Source organism: Rhinoraja longicauda, chromosome 20, assembly GCF_053455715.1.
Source record: "Rhinoraja longicauda isolate Sanriku21f chromosome 20, sRhiLon1.1, whole genome shotgun sequence".
NCBI lineage: Eukaryota > Metazoa > Chordata > Chondrichthyes > Rajiformes > Arhynchobatidae > Rhinoraja > Rhinoraja longicauda.
Window position 1 is genome coordinate 349,613 of NC_135972.1, and position 14,338 is coordinate 363,950.

General features: G+C 45.5%; 1 protein-coding gene across 7 annotated transcripts in view; it reads left to right on the forward strand.

The window, feature by feature from the left end:
• LOC144603471 (dedicator of cytokinesis protein 4-like) overlaps positions 1 to 14,338 on the forward strand; it is a 294,693-nt gene that overhangs the window by 86,531 nt on the left and 193,824 nt on the right. For all 7 annotated transcript variants that reach the window (XM_078416684.1, XM_078416687.1, XM_078416689.1 and 4 more), the window contains exon 7: positions 10,810 to 10,894. In XM_078416684.1, the coding sequence (XP_078272810.1) occupies positions 10,810 to 10,894 (85 nt within the window). The remainder of the gene's footprint in view (positions 1 to 10,809; positions 10,895 to 14,338) is intronic.

Below are 14,338 nucleotides of genomic sequence, written 5' to 3' on the forward strand. Positions count from 1 at the left end.
AATAGTTTATTCATCACATGTACCAAGGTACAGTGACATACTCTTTTTACATACAGATTGGCAAGACTACCACCGTACATAAGCACATTCCCCAGGTTGGTACAGAGTGCACAGAGCAGGTACAGAGTCCGCATGCAGGAGGTGGTGTTTTGGTGCCATTGTACAGTCCCTGCTACAGCTGGTCACAAAGGAAGTGAAACAAGATGCTGATGGTTCATGGGTCATTTTGTGTCCCTCAGGACATCTGATGCAGTCCTTGGGTGTGAGTCACAGTGGTGTGTCTGGTGTGACCCCTGAATCGGACCTTGTTTAGGAATAGGAAACAAACCCTTCGGCCCATGGAGCCCACGCCGACCTTTCAGAGCATTGTAGGAACCTCAGGAACTGGTAGCGACGAGCTTGGTTCTGAATCGGGGTCCCTCCCTGTCCCTTATCGGACCAGCTAAACCTCCCCCACCTACTGATTTCACCCTGGAAGCCTCAGCCCTGATACCCCAATATCTCCTGGCCCTCCAGCCCTATGTTCCCTCTGATTCACCTGGTGGGCGCTCCAAGCCTCTGATGTCCCACTGCACCAAAGGAGAGAGAGGCCAGGTTCAGTCTGTAAAGGTCGGGAAGTTGGAGAGAGGACGACCATTGGCTGAAAGTAAGTACCTGCTAATAGTGGTAGGAACGGCAGTTTAAAAAGAGCGCCAATAGGGCACTGTTAATCAGTCTGTAAAGGTTGGGAAGTTGGAGAGAAGACCACCGTTGGCTGAAAGTGAGTGGCAATTACAGTGTAATAAGTCAGTTAGAAGAGAATACGTGGATTGGTTGATCATTTAAGTGAGAAGTCTGGTAAATTGGACAATCAGGCAATTTAATTGGTGATATAAGCAAGACTTGCAAAAGGGTGCAGCCCAGTGAGGGAAGTGCGAGTCTTTGGCTGCGAGTCTTCGGTGAGGAGGTTACAATTGTTTTAAGCCTGAACTGTTTATAGACACAAAGTAATGGCGGAAAAGTTGGTGCAGTGTGTTTCCTGCAGGATGTGGCAAGATAGGGACGTCGCTGGAGCTTCTGGGAGCTACACCTGCAAGAACTGTGTCCAGGTGCAGCTCCTGAATGGACGTGTGGTGGAGTTGGAGAGGCAGTTGGATGACCTCAGGGCCATCCGGGAATGCGAAAGTTTCCTCGACAGGACCTATTGTGAGGCTGTCACGCCAAGGGTCCAGGTCGAGCGAAGGTGGGAGACTTTCAGGGGGGAGTGGACGTGGACGTGGACTACAGGAGACCCCAGTGGCTGTGCCTATTGCAAATAGGTATACCCTCTTGGGAACTGTCGGGGCAGAAGACGTTTCCAGTCCGAGTGGCGGACCTGTTGGCAAGGATACTCGACAGGGGAGACCGAAGTCAGGAAGAGCCGTAGTGGTGGGTGACTCCATCGTCCGAGGGACGGACAGAAGATTCTGTGGCAGCAGGAGGGACTTGAGGATGGTCTGTTGCCTCCCTGGTGCCAGGGTTCAGCACATCACGGACCGGCTTCAGAAAATCCTAGTGAGGGAAGGCGCTCAACCTGAAGTCGTTGTGCACGTGGGCACGAATGACGTCGGGCGGAAGAGGAAGGAGGTGCTACAGCGGGAGTTTAGAGAGTTAGGAAAAAGACTGAGAAGTAGGACGTCGAAGGTGGTTATCTCTGGACTGCTACCGGTACCTCGTGCTGGTGAGGCCAGGAACAGAGAGATAGAGGGTATGAATTTATGGCTGAGGGGCTGGTGCAGAGAGCAGGGATTTAGATTTCTGGACCACTGGGATCTCTTCTGGGCTAGGGGTGACTTGTACAAAAGGGACGGGTTACATCTTAACAGCAGGGGGACAAACATTCTGGCAGGCAGGTTTGCTAGTGCGACACCTGTGGCTTTAAACTAAGTAGTGGGGGGGAGGGGTTAACAAATTGGGAATATGAAGATGAGGTTAAAGGGAATACAGGAGATATTGCAGAAGACTCTCAGAAGAATGGGAACAGAAGTTCTAGAGGGGAAAAGAGATTAAGGGCAGGGCCATTTGTGACCGATGTGAGAGGGGAGGTAAATACAGAAGTTAAAGTGTTGTACTTAAATGCGCGTAGTATAAAAAATAAAGTGGATGAGCTTGAGGCTCTGTTAGTCATGGGCAAGTATGATGTTGTAGGGATCACTGAGACATGGCTACAAGAGGACCAGGGCTGGGAACTGAATATTCAGGGGTACACAATGTATAGAAAAGACAGACAGGTGGGCAGAGGGGGTGGGGTTGCTCTGCTGGTAAGGAATGATATTCATTCCCTTGCAAGGGGTGACATAGAATCAGGAGATGTTGAATCAGTATGGATAGAAATGAGGAATTGTAAGGGTAAAAAGACCCTAATGGGAGTTATCTATAGGCCCCCAAACAGTAGCCTCGACATAGGGTGCAAGTTGAATCAGGAGATAAAATTGGCGTGTCACAAATGTAATGCTACGGTGGTTATGGGAGATTTCAACATGCAGGTAGACTGGGAAAATCTGGTTGGAAATGGACCCCAGGAAAAAGAGTTTGTAGAGTGCCTTCGAGATGGATTCTTAGAACAGCTTGTACTGGAGCCTACCAGGGAGAAGGCAATTCTGGATTTAGTGTTGTGTAATGATCCTGATCTGATAAGGGGACTAGAGGTAAAAGAGCCATTAGGAGGCAGTGATCACAACATGATAAGTTTTACTCTGCAAATGGAAAGGCAGAAGGGAAAATCGGAAGTGTCAGTATTACAGTATAGCAAAGGGGATTACAGAGGCATGAGGCAGGAGCTGGCCAAAATTGACTGGAAGGAGGCCCTAGCAGGGAAGACGGTAGAACAGCAATGGCAGGTATTCCTGGGAATAATGCAGAGGTTCCAGGATCAATTTATCCCAAAGAGGCGGAAAGACTCTAAGGGGAGTAAGAGACACCCGTGGCTGACAAGGGAAGTCAAGGACAGCATAAAAATTAAGGAGAGGAAGTATAACATAGCAAAGAAGAATGGGAAGACAGAGGATTGGGACTCTTTTAAAGAGCAACAAAAGTTAACTAAAAAGGCAATACGGGGAGAAAAGATGAGGTACGAAGGTAAACTAGCCAATAATATAAAGGAGGATAGCAAAAGTTTTTTTAGGTACGTGAAGAGAAAAAAAATAGTCAAGGCAAATGTGGGTCCCTTGAAGACAGAAGCAGGGGAATTTATTATGGGGAACAAAGAAATGGCAGACGAGTTAAACCGTTACTTTGGATCTGTCTTTACTGAGGAAGATACACACAATCTCCCAAATGTTCTAGAGGCCGGAGAACCTAGGGTGATGGAGGAACTGAAGGAAATCCACATTAGGCAGGAAATGGTTTTGGGTAGACTGATGGGACTCAAGGCTGATAAATCCCCAGGGCCTGATGGTCTGCATCCCAGGGTACTTAAGGAGATGGCTCTAGAAATAGTGGAAGCATTGGAGATCATTTTTCAATGTTCTATAGATTCAGGATCAGTTCCTGTGGATTGGAGGATAGCAAATGTTATCCCACTTTTTAAGAAAGGAGGGAGAGAGAAAACGGGTGATTATAGACCAGTTAGTCTGACATCAGTGGTGGGGAAGATGCTGGAGTCAATTATAAAAGACGAAATTGCTGAGCATTTGGATAGCAGTAACAGGATCATTCCGAGTCAGCATGGATTTACGAAGGGGAAATCATGCTTGACAAATCTACTGGAATTTTTTGAGGATGTAACTAGGAAAATTGACAGGGGAGAGTCAGTGGATGTGGTGTACCTCGACTTTCAGAAAGCCTTCGACAAGGTCCCACATAGGAGATTAGTGGGCAAAATTAGAGCACATGGTATTGGGGGTAGGGTACTGACATGGATAGAAAATTGGTTGACAGACAGAAAGAAAAGAGTGGGGATAAATGGGTCCCTTTCGGAATGGTAGGCAGTGACCAGTGGGGTACCGCAAGGTTCGGTGCTGGGACCCCAGCTATTTACGATATACATTAATGACTTAGATGAAGGGATAAAAGTACCATTAGCAAATTTGCAGATGATACTAAGCTGGGGGGTAGTGTGAATTGTGAGGAAGATGCAATAAGGCTGCAGGGTGACTTGGACAGGTTGTGTGAGTGGGCGGATACATGGCAGATGCAGTTTAATGTAGATAAGTGTGAGGTTATTCACTTTGGAAGTAAGAATAGAAAGGCAGATTATTATCTGAATGGTGTAAAGTTAGGAAGAGGGGGTGTTCAACGAGATCTGGGTGTCCTAGTGCATCAGTCACTGAAAGGAAACATGCAGGTACAGCAGGCAGTGAAGAAAGCCAATGGAATGTTGGCCTTCATAACAAGAGGAGTTGAGTATAGGAGCAAAGAGGTCCTTCTACAGTTGTACCGGGCCCTGGTGAGACCGCACCTGGAGTACTGTGTGCAGTTTTGGTCTCCAAATTTGAGGAAGGATATTCTTGCTATTGAGGGCGTGCAGCGTAGGTTCACTAAGTTAATTCCCGGAATTGCGGGGCTGTCGTATGTTGAAAGGCTGGAGCAATTAGGCTTGTATACACTGGAATTTAAAGGAATGAGGGGGGATCTTATTGAAACATATAAGATAATTAGGGGATTGGACACATTAGAGGCAGGAAACATGTTCCCAATGTTGGGGGAGTCCAGAACAAGGGGCCACAGTTTAAGAATAAGGGGTTGGCCATTTAGAACGGAGATGAGGAAGAACTTTTTCAGTCAGAGAGTGGTGAAGGTGTGCAATTCTCTGCCTCAGAAGGCAGTGGAGGCCAGTTCGTTGGATGCTTTCAAGAGAGAGCTGGATAGAGCTCTTGAGGATAGCGGAGTGAGGGGGTATGGGGAGAAGGCAGGAACGGGGTACTGATTGAGAGTGATCAGCCATGATCGCACTGAATGGCGGTGCTGGCTCGAAGGGCTGAATGGCCTACTCCTGCACAAACCAAAAAAAAAGTTTAAAAAAAAAAGTAACATGGCCTCCCAATACTACCCTCTCCCCGACCTCTCCTCCTCCCACCAACTATAATCACTAGTCTGAAGAACTACTTTAATTGCTGATTTAGTTTAGTCTTGACCCGAAAAGTCACCCATTCCTTCTCTCCAGAGATGCTGCCTGTCCCGCTGAGTTACTCCAGCACTTTATGTCCATCTTCAACTATAATCTCAGTCCACTTAGTAAATGTTCCTTGATGCTGCTGTGACACCAACTCAGTATTGTGCTGGCAAGATGAAACACTCCACTGCCGTCCCCAGACTGCCCTGTCACTCTGTCACTCTGTCACTCTGTCACTCTGTCACTCTGTCACTCTGTCAAACCACAAGTGGCTTTGGTCTGAATCACTGGGAGATTTTCTCAGACGACCATGAACATGTGGGATTACTTTTGTACAGTAACTTTCTGTCAATACATTAGGCTTTTCAAGTTCCTTGAATAGATTAATGCTTAATGGTACGGGCGTCAGGGGTTATGGGGAGAAGGCAGGAGAATGGGGTTGAGAGAGAGAGATAGATTAGCCATGATTGAATGGCGGAGTAGACTTGATGGGCCGAATGGCCTAATTCGATTCCTATCACTGATGGTCTTATGATCTTAATTTCTTAAAACATAGTGTGTGCTACCCAAGTTTATGCAACCTTGTAACTTGACCCTGGGTGTTATTCTGGCGAGACTGAGCGGCGCCCCTTCCAGAACCTTCTTTGATGATCACCATCCTCCCGATACAATCTTTGAGGTAGAGACTCCGCATTTACGGGTGCTGCAATATACAGTAGATACACTGATGATGTATAGGACCAGAGGTCACAGCCTCAGAGTTAAAGGACGTTCCTTTAGGAAGGAGATGAGGAGAAATTGGTTTAGCCAGAGGGTGGTGAATCTGTGGAATACTTTGCCACACACGGCTGTGGAGGCCAAGTCAGTGGATATATTTAAGGCAAAGATACATAGATTCTTGATCAGTACGGGTGTCAGAGGTTATGTGGAGAAGGCAGGAGAATGGGGTTAGGAGGGAGAGATAGATCAGCCATGATTGAATGGCAGGGTAAACTCAATGGGCTGAATGCCCTGTTTCTACTATGGCCTTATGATCCACAATGAAGTCATTCTGTTCATGACTTCACTTACTGGCAGCACTGTCACTACTGAGACCGAAGACTGTGGTTTCATGTTATGTTGGGTCACACAATCTATTGGCTGTATATGTACAGTTCTGCCTTTCAAATACGATGTGAAACTTCTATCCTCAGCATTTACCGGTCTATATTTATCCCTCAAGCAAATTAACCCGTTGTTTACCTCATTGCTGTCCGTGAGTCGTTGTGCACAGATTTGCTGCCGTCTGTCTGTCTGTGTAAGAGTGACTACAGTCCGACAGTAATTTGTCATATCTGCAGCATTTGAGGTGCCCTTGGTATGTGGAAAGTGCACTAGCTTCTGGTTTTCTCTTTGCATTTTGCTGTCATTGTGTGTCGATTTTCCAGTCATTCTAAAATAAAGATAAACATAATCACTATATTATACTGGAAATGTCATCAGTGCTTGCTGTTGAGATGGGAAATTTTAATATAAATCATGAAAGAGAGAGAGAGAGAGAGAGAGAGATAGTAGGAAAAGAGAGATAGTAGGAATAGAGATGGGATTACAGGGCTGAAAAATCTCGAGTGAGAAAGATTCAGATAAACTATTCTGGCAACAACTGTCAGGTATAAATCATCTTGAAGATGCAAGAAGCTGTCACCTTGAGTGCAAAACAGTGCTGGAGGAACTCAGTGGGTCAGGCAACATCTGTGGGATTGAGTTGAGTTTAGTTTATTGTCACGTGTACCGAGGTACAGTGAAAAGCTTTTGTTGCGTGCTATCCAGTCAGCGGAAAGACAATACATGATTACAATCGAGCCATCCACAGTGTATAGATACATGATAAAGGGAATAACGTGGATAATGTTTAATGCAGATAAAGCCAGTAAAGTCCGATCAAGGATAGTTCGAGTGTCTCTAATCAGGTAGATAGAGGTTTAGAATTGCTCTCTAGTTGTGGTAGGATGGTTCAGTTGCCTGATAACAGCTGGGAAGAAACTGTCCCTGAATCTGGAGGCTGGAGGTGTAGATGGAGTCGATGGAAGGGAGATAGACACAAAAAGCTGGTGTAACTCAGCGGGACAGGCAGCATCTCTGGAGAGGAAGGGGTGATGTTTCGGGTTGAGACCCTCGATGGAATGGAGGCTATTTTGTGTGATGGTCTGGGCTGTGTCCACAATTCTCTGCAATGTCTTGTGGTGTTCCCAAACCAAGCTGTGATGCATCCTGATAAAATGCTCTGCATGGCACATCTGTAGAGGTTGGACAAGTGATGTTTTGGGTCGGGACCCTTCTCGAGAAGAATTGGCATTTGAATGTGATATCCCGATGGCTATCCTCGCTGGTGGAGGACACTGCACTGACTGGTGATGGAACACTGGACCTTTACTCACTATCCTCGCTGGTGGAGGACACCGCACTGACTGGAGATGGAACACTGGACCTTTACTCACTATCCTCGCTGGTGGAGGACACCGCACTGACTGGTGATGGAACACTGGACCTCTACTCACTATCCTCGCTGGTGGAGGACACCGCACTGACTGGTGATGGAACACTGGACCTTTACTCACTATCCTCGCTGGTGGAGGACACCGCACTGACTGGAGATGGAACACTGGACCTTTACTCACTATCCTCGCTGGTGACTGGAGATGGAACACTGGACCTTTACTCGCTATCCTCGCTGGTGACTGGTGTTGGAACACTAGACCTTTCATTACTCTACCTCTTGAGAGTGGAAATATCAGCGGACAGAGCAATCCCAGCATCTGTATTACAACAGAAAGCTTTCTTTACATTGCTATTTAGAATGTTTTTCATGAGTGTGCCGAATGCTTGGCATGGAAATTTCCTGACACAATACGTCACCTGTCCATTTCCCTCCACAGATGCTGCCTGACCTGTTACAGATTCCCAGCATCTGCCGTCTCTTCTACCTCCATTGACCTGCATCATGTTGCAAATTCAATGTAGTGACTTCTTAAACTAAGTATTTTTTTGTTTTCGGGACTGTTAATCTTTGCTGTTTTTGGTCACGTGTTACTTTCCTGAGGTGGCCTGCATGTGGTCTCATAGAAACAGGTATTTACTGTACAGATAGAGGTAATAGAGTTGTTAATATCTGAGCCAGTGGCTTACTGGATGAATCCAAACCTAATCCCACGGTCTCAGACCATCTCAACGGTTGTGTAATGAAAACATTAAATCTGTGATTCCATTAAATGATAGTGGCCTCTACTTCAGCTATTCCCTCTAGCAAATCATTTGATGCCACCTCCTTCATTATTAGTCGCCAATTCAAGTCAATAACTTTGTAATAACAATTCACCCAGACGTAATACCTGTGCTCACTAACAAATCTCTTAATGATCCCGAAAGCCTCCATGACACGTCGTCGAGTCGTGGCTATCTCTCGAGGTCGAGAACGATGGCCTACGTTCCGATGTCAGAACGAAGAAGCGTGTGTGTGTGTGTTCATTTAACGTGTACTTGATGTTGCATTCCAAGAAACACACGGTCCTTCACAAATCAATCAACTAATTCCAATGGCAAGGGATCCAAGACGATTGGAGCTGATAGATCTGTTAAAGCCTTCATCCGCCTTCACAGCCGTTGAGTTCAAGATAACTTTGTCCGCCGTTGAGGTCTTGTACGTTAGATCGTTCTTAGTCTGGACCCTCATCCTCGACCGTATCGCCATGGGTGGCCCTACCAGAAGCTAGAGCTTCCAACGGCATCGCTCTCGGCATCATGGGGGCACGCAAGCCTCTTCACCACAACAAGGTGATCCATCCGAAGAGGTCCATGACATTATCTTAGCCCTGGAAACAATGGTCTCTCTTCACATCCCTGGTTTCATCTTCATGTCCAGGTATATTTCTGAATGTTTGCCTTGTTACCTGTGGAGGAGTTTCAGAAATTTAAATGTAGAGTAGCTTTTGATTTGAAACTTTCATCCCCATAAATTAATGGCCTGAGACTGCCAACAATATTTGTATTTGTAACTTGGCCGCGTTTCAAGGGATGGCAGTGTGAATATAGATTCCAGTCTCGCAGTTAATGGAGAAAGGAAGATTGCTAAATGACCCTTATGCCAGTTCACCAAATAACTTTTACTTGACTCAGTGGTGATTGGTGAAACACAAACGCTGCATTGAAAGGCTCGGATTGAACATGCTGCACAGTCACGTCTTTAAAACCTGTTCATCTGCCTCACAAGCCATGGCTGAACTTTGCTTCAATGCCGAGTTCTGTCAGAAAATGCTGCATGTTCCACAGGCAATGTTGTCAGTTTACACCTGCCAAATCAAGGTTTGTTGTTTGTAAAGTTTGATTTCCACTTTAGTTGTGATGCAGCCATTGATCTGACATTTGTTCTGTGCCTCGTATGATGACCCATGCTGTGGTTCACAGTGGCCCAAAGCCAATCTGTTGCATTGAACGTCGTGCTTCATTGCGGTACTTTTAAATGTTAGGACTGTGGGCCAGAGCATCTGTTCTCTCCTCATTTTAAAGGGTTGTGGAATTGCCAAGGCCGTGCATCTGGCCATCTGGGCCTAATTGAAAAGCTGCAACACATCAAACTGGCATCAGCCCGTCCAAACTGGCAGTGCCATGAAATGATCCCTTCACCCAGGAGTAGCGGAAGAGTTGTGCGATGAAATCTAACACTGGAGAACACCCCTGCAGTTCATTTTAATTTACATTTACAGAGCAATAGAGAGTCCTGTCAGTTCAGAATTCCCAGCAATGCTACAGTCATCTTCGGGATCAGCAGCTTGTACACCCAAGTCAGTTTTATTTGCCTGATGAATTCCAGTCTTTGAGGAACTCTAACCTCCTCCATTGATACACTGAGAAGGATTTCACAAACTCTGTTTCCTCCTGGTGCCAGTGCCCTTGGTTGAACCTGACAGTCCACAGTTTCAACATCTTATTTATTGCTGAGTTTGGATTCTCCCTCTGATTCGTAGTCTTTGTTGAAATACCTACTGCCGCACAACAGGCTGTATTGTCAGTGGTTACACAGGTGAAAATCTGTCTGCCTCTGCCTGCTTTGGCCCCTCAGCTGATGAAACTTTCACGAGCCTTCTCTTAATTCCAGAATAATTTGTCCCAATCCTCTGTTTCCCGCACTCTCATCCTCTACTTTCTCCAACCTTATGCTTGTTCGGAGCTCCACCTTGATCTGAACTCGTTTCATCTCCTACACTAGTGTTTTTTTGATGTGCATTAGTTCCCAGCAAAGCTTCAGTTATAGACTATACAACCACCTCAGTCGATGCCTGTGCATGGTCCCTCTGCATCTCCCCTATCCCTACAACTTCACATGCCACCAAAATCAGCCGTAATGCTCTCATTTCTGCATTTATAGAGTAAGGTATTCATGTTTGCTACACACCAGCAAACTATCACAGTCCGTAGAAAGGTCACAACCCAAACCATCACCTATCCATGTTCTCCAGAGATGCTGCCTGACCCGCTGAGTTATTCCAGCACTCTGTGAAACGTCACCTATCCATGTTCTCCACAGATGCTGCCCGTCCCGCTGAGTTATTCCAGCACTCTGTGAAACGTCACCTATCTATGTTCTCCACAGATGCTGCCCGTCCTGCTGAGTTACTCCAGCACTCTGTGTTCTTTTGTGTAAACGTGCGTCTGCAATTCCTTGATGCACAGCGATCTGTTACATGTGGTTTTGTTCCCTGCAGGCAGCTTGGTCTGGATCTGGTTCCAAGGAAAGAGTTCAGTATGGTCGATCCTGAAGAAATCAGCGTAACAGAGTTGTACAGATTGGTGAGCATTTCTTTGTAAATGTACATTTATTGTTCTCTAACGCAAGCATCTCTGGTTGCAGCAAAAGGTATTGCAAAGGTTTTGCAAATCTTGTACCTTCCCTTATTTCTCTGAGGTCTTCATGTTATTAAAGTTTGAGGTGTGAACTAGCCTCCAGTCATAAGATCTTAAGTGATAGCAGAATTAGGCCATTCGGCCCATCAAGTCCACTCTGCTATTCAATCATGGCTGAGCCATCTCTCCCTCCTAACCCCATTCTCCTGCCTTCTCCCCAAAACCCCTGACACCCGTACTAATCAAGAATCTATTTATCTCTGCCTTAAAAATATCCACTAATTTGGCCTCCACAGCCTTCTGTGGTAAAGAATTCCACAGATTCACCACCCTCTGACCAAAGAAATTGCTCCTCATCTTCCTAAAAGTACGTCCTTTAATTCTGAGGCCATGACCTCTAGTCCTAGACTCTCCCACCAGTGGAAACATCCTCTCCACATCCACTCTGTCCAGGCCTTTCACTATTCTGTAAGTTTCAATGAGTTCCCCCCTCATCCTTCTAAACTCCAGCGAGTACAGGCCCAGTGCCATCAAATGCTCATCATAGGTTAACCCACTCGTTTTTGGGATTATTCTTGTAAACCTCCTCTGGACCCTCTCCGGAGCCAGCACATTCTTCCTCAGATATGGTGCCTGAAATTGCTCACAATACTCGGGTCTGACAATCTCTTTGTTTCTCTGCTTTGAGGAAGCGAGAGGAATGGAAGACATGTTGCTGGGAGGCCATTGAAGAGATGGCCTCTGGATTTCTGGCATTGTAGCCATTTCCTCCTCCAGACAGCTGTGGAGGCCAAGTCTGGGTATTTTTAAAGTGGAGATCGATTAGTAAGGGTGTCAGGGGTTATGGGGAGAAGGCAGGAGAATGGGGTTGAGAGGGGAAGATAGATCAGCCATGATTGAATGGCGGAATAGGCTCGATGGGCCAAATGGTCCAATTCTGCTCCTATGACCTATGAACTTGTGAAACACTTGGATTAGTTCACCTTGTGCCCTTGATAAAACTTTGTGACTGCAGTCCACGCCACGCTCCCCGGCAGATGTTAAACTTTGTTCTCCCAAATGTCAACCTGAATCTGTCATGTGGGAACAAAGACGTACAATTCATGAATGGGATTTTAGTTTAGTTTAGTTTATTGTCACGTGTACCGAGGTACAGTGAAAAGCTTTTGTTGCGTGCTAACCAGTCAGCGGAAAGACAATACATGATTACAATTGAGCCGTCCACAGTGTACAGATACAGGATAAGGGAATAATGATTAATGCAAGGTAAAGCCAGTAAAGTGTGATCAAGGATAGTCCGAACTTCACCAATGAGGTCGATAGTAGTTCAGCCCTGCTCTCTTAGTGTGATTTGTGAGGTGGTTTTCTCCAACTAGGATATAAAGCTTTATTTCTGTTTAACTGTTATTAGATATCATATCCATTGTTTCTGCAGATTTCACTTTTGAGATTTAGTTTGGGAATGGCACGGCCTGTTTCTGTGCTGTAACGTTCTATGTTCTATATTTTGCTGTTTCAACATTTTGAAAGATTCCATCATTTTATTATGTTGATATTTGTATTGCAGTCCTCATCTGGCATTAACTCATCCGTTTAAATAGCCTTGTGTTGGGTTTGGCCTTTGTTACAAAACCACACAGACTCTTACCAACTGGTGGATTGATTAGTTTAGCCAAGTGTTCCTTGCTTGCTCAAATTGTTCATTTACAACTAGCCCACTGTTTTTGTATGCCATGTACTTTGTTTTTTTTGTTGTTGCAGGATTGGCAGTCTAATTTTATTGTCCTATTTACAGAATCACCAGATGAACAGAATATGAAGGGTTGTTTAGCGTGGAGTGTTGTTTAGCGTGGAGCGTTGTTTAGACTGAGTGTGACCCTCTCTGAGGTGGCTTCTATTGGTTATGTTTTTGCTCCTGACCAACACGACAAATAGACTATTATAGTGGAGCCTCTCTCTATTGTATTTGGCAATTAACATAATAGGCATTTATTTTTCTAGAATTTAATTTACAATGTTTTTTTTTCTCAATGATTATCCTTTCCGATATCATGGATGCAGGCTGCCCACATTCATCACGTGAAGGCTGTTGATGACCTGAGCGTACTACGGGGAATCACTCAATCCCAACCTTAACCTTACCATGGCTCCTGGAAAGTCCAGTTGGGGAGGTGACACTGCAGCAGAGCGGCAGAGTTGCTGCCTCACGGGGGGGGGGGGGGGGAGACCTCATTGAAGCATACAGAATAGTGAAAGGCTTGGACAGAGTGGATGTGGAGAGGATGTTTCCACTAGTGGGAGAGTCTGGAACTAGAAGTCGTAGCCTCAGAATTAAAGGACGTTAATTTTGGAAAATGAAGAGGAATTTCTTTAGTCAGAGGGTGGTGAATCTGTGGAATTCATTGGCACAGAAGGCTGTGGAGATCAAGTCAGTGGATATTTTTAAGGCATAGATAGATAAATTCTTGATTAGTACTGGTGTGAGAGGTTATGGGGAGAAGGCAGGAGAATGGGGTTAGGAGGGAGAGAAAGATCAGCCACGAGTCTTGTGTAGACTTTATGGGCTGAATGTCCTAATTCTGCTCCTTTCACTTAAGAACTTATGATCTATGGGTGCTGTCTGTATGGAGTTTGTACGTTCTCCCTGTGACCGTGAGGTTTTCTCCAGGTGCTCCGGTTTCCTCCCACATCCCAAAGACGTACAGGTTTGTAGGTTAATTGGCTTCTGTAAATTCTCCCTAGAATGTAGGGCAGAACTGATATATGGAAGATCGCTGGTTGACACAGACTCAGTGGGCCAAAGGGCCTGTTTCCAAGCTGTATCTCTAAACTAAACTAAAGGTGTCACTCTTTTAGTTGGTGTAAGAGTGTGTGTTGCTTCACACGTTCTCTCCTTTTCATCACCAACATTGCTTATTTCTGTCTTTGCAACGCACTTCTTCTGTCCACACCTCACGCCCACAACTGACAAATCAGGTCTTTGAGTTTCCAAATTTCTTGCACATTCTCCATTAACATTCAAAGGATTCCTTCATGTAAGACAACTGCTCTTCTTAATCTTACGACCAGTTTCATTTTCCACCTTTTATTTTGTTTCGTTAAACCCAAAGCATCATGATCCTCAGCTTCATTTGCTCACTCCTGGTGTGCTTCATCTCCTGTCCCAGAGGCAAAGTGTTTGTTCTCTAAAGCCGCTAGTGCCTCTCTATCTCCACCCTGCCCCAGAGGCACAGATTTCAGCCGCATTGCATTGCACACACAAACTATTGTCATTGTGAAACTTGATAGAAGCAACTGCTTTTGTGCAGAGTACGTAAACAGTTAAATCTGGGTCGAGATGAAACTGGCTGGGTGAGTGTAGTGTATCACAAGGTGGTTCTTGTTGGCCTT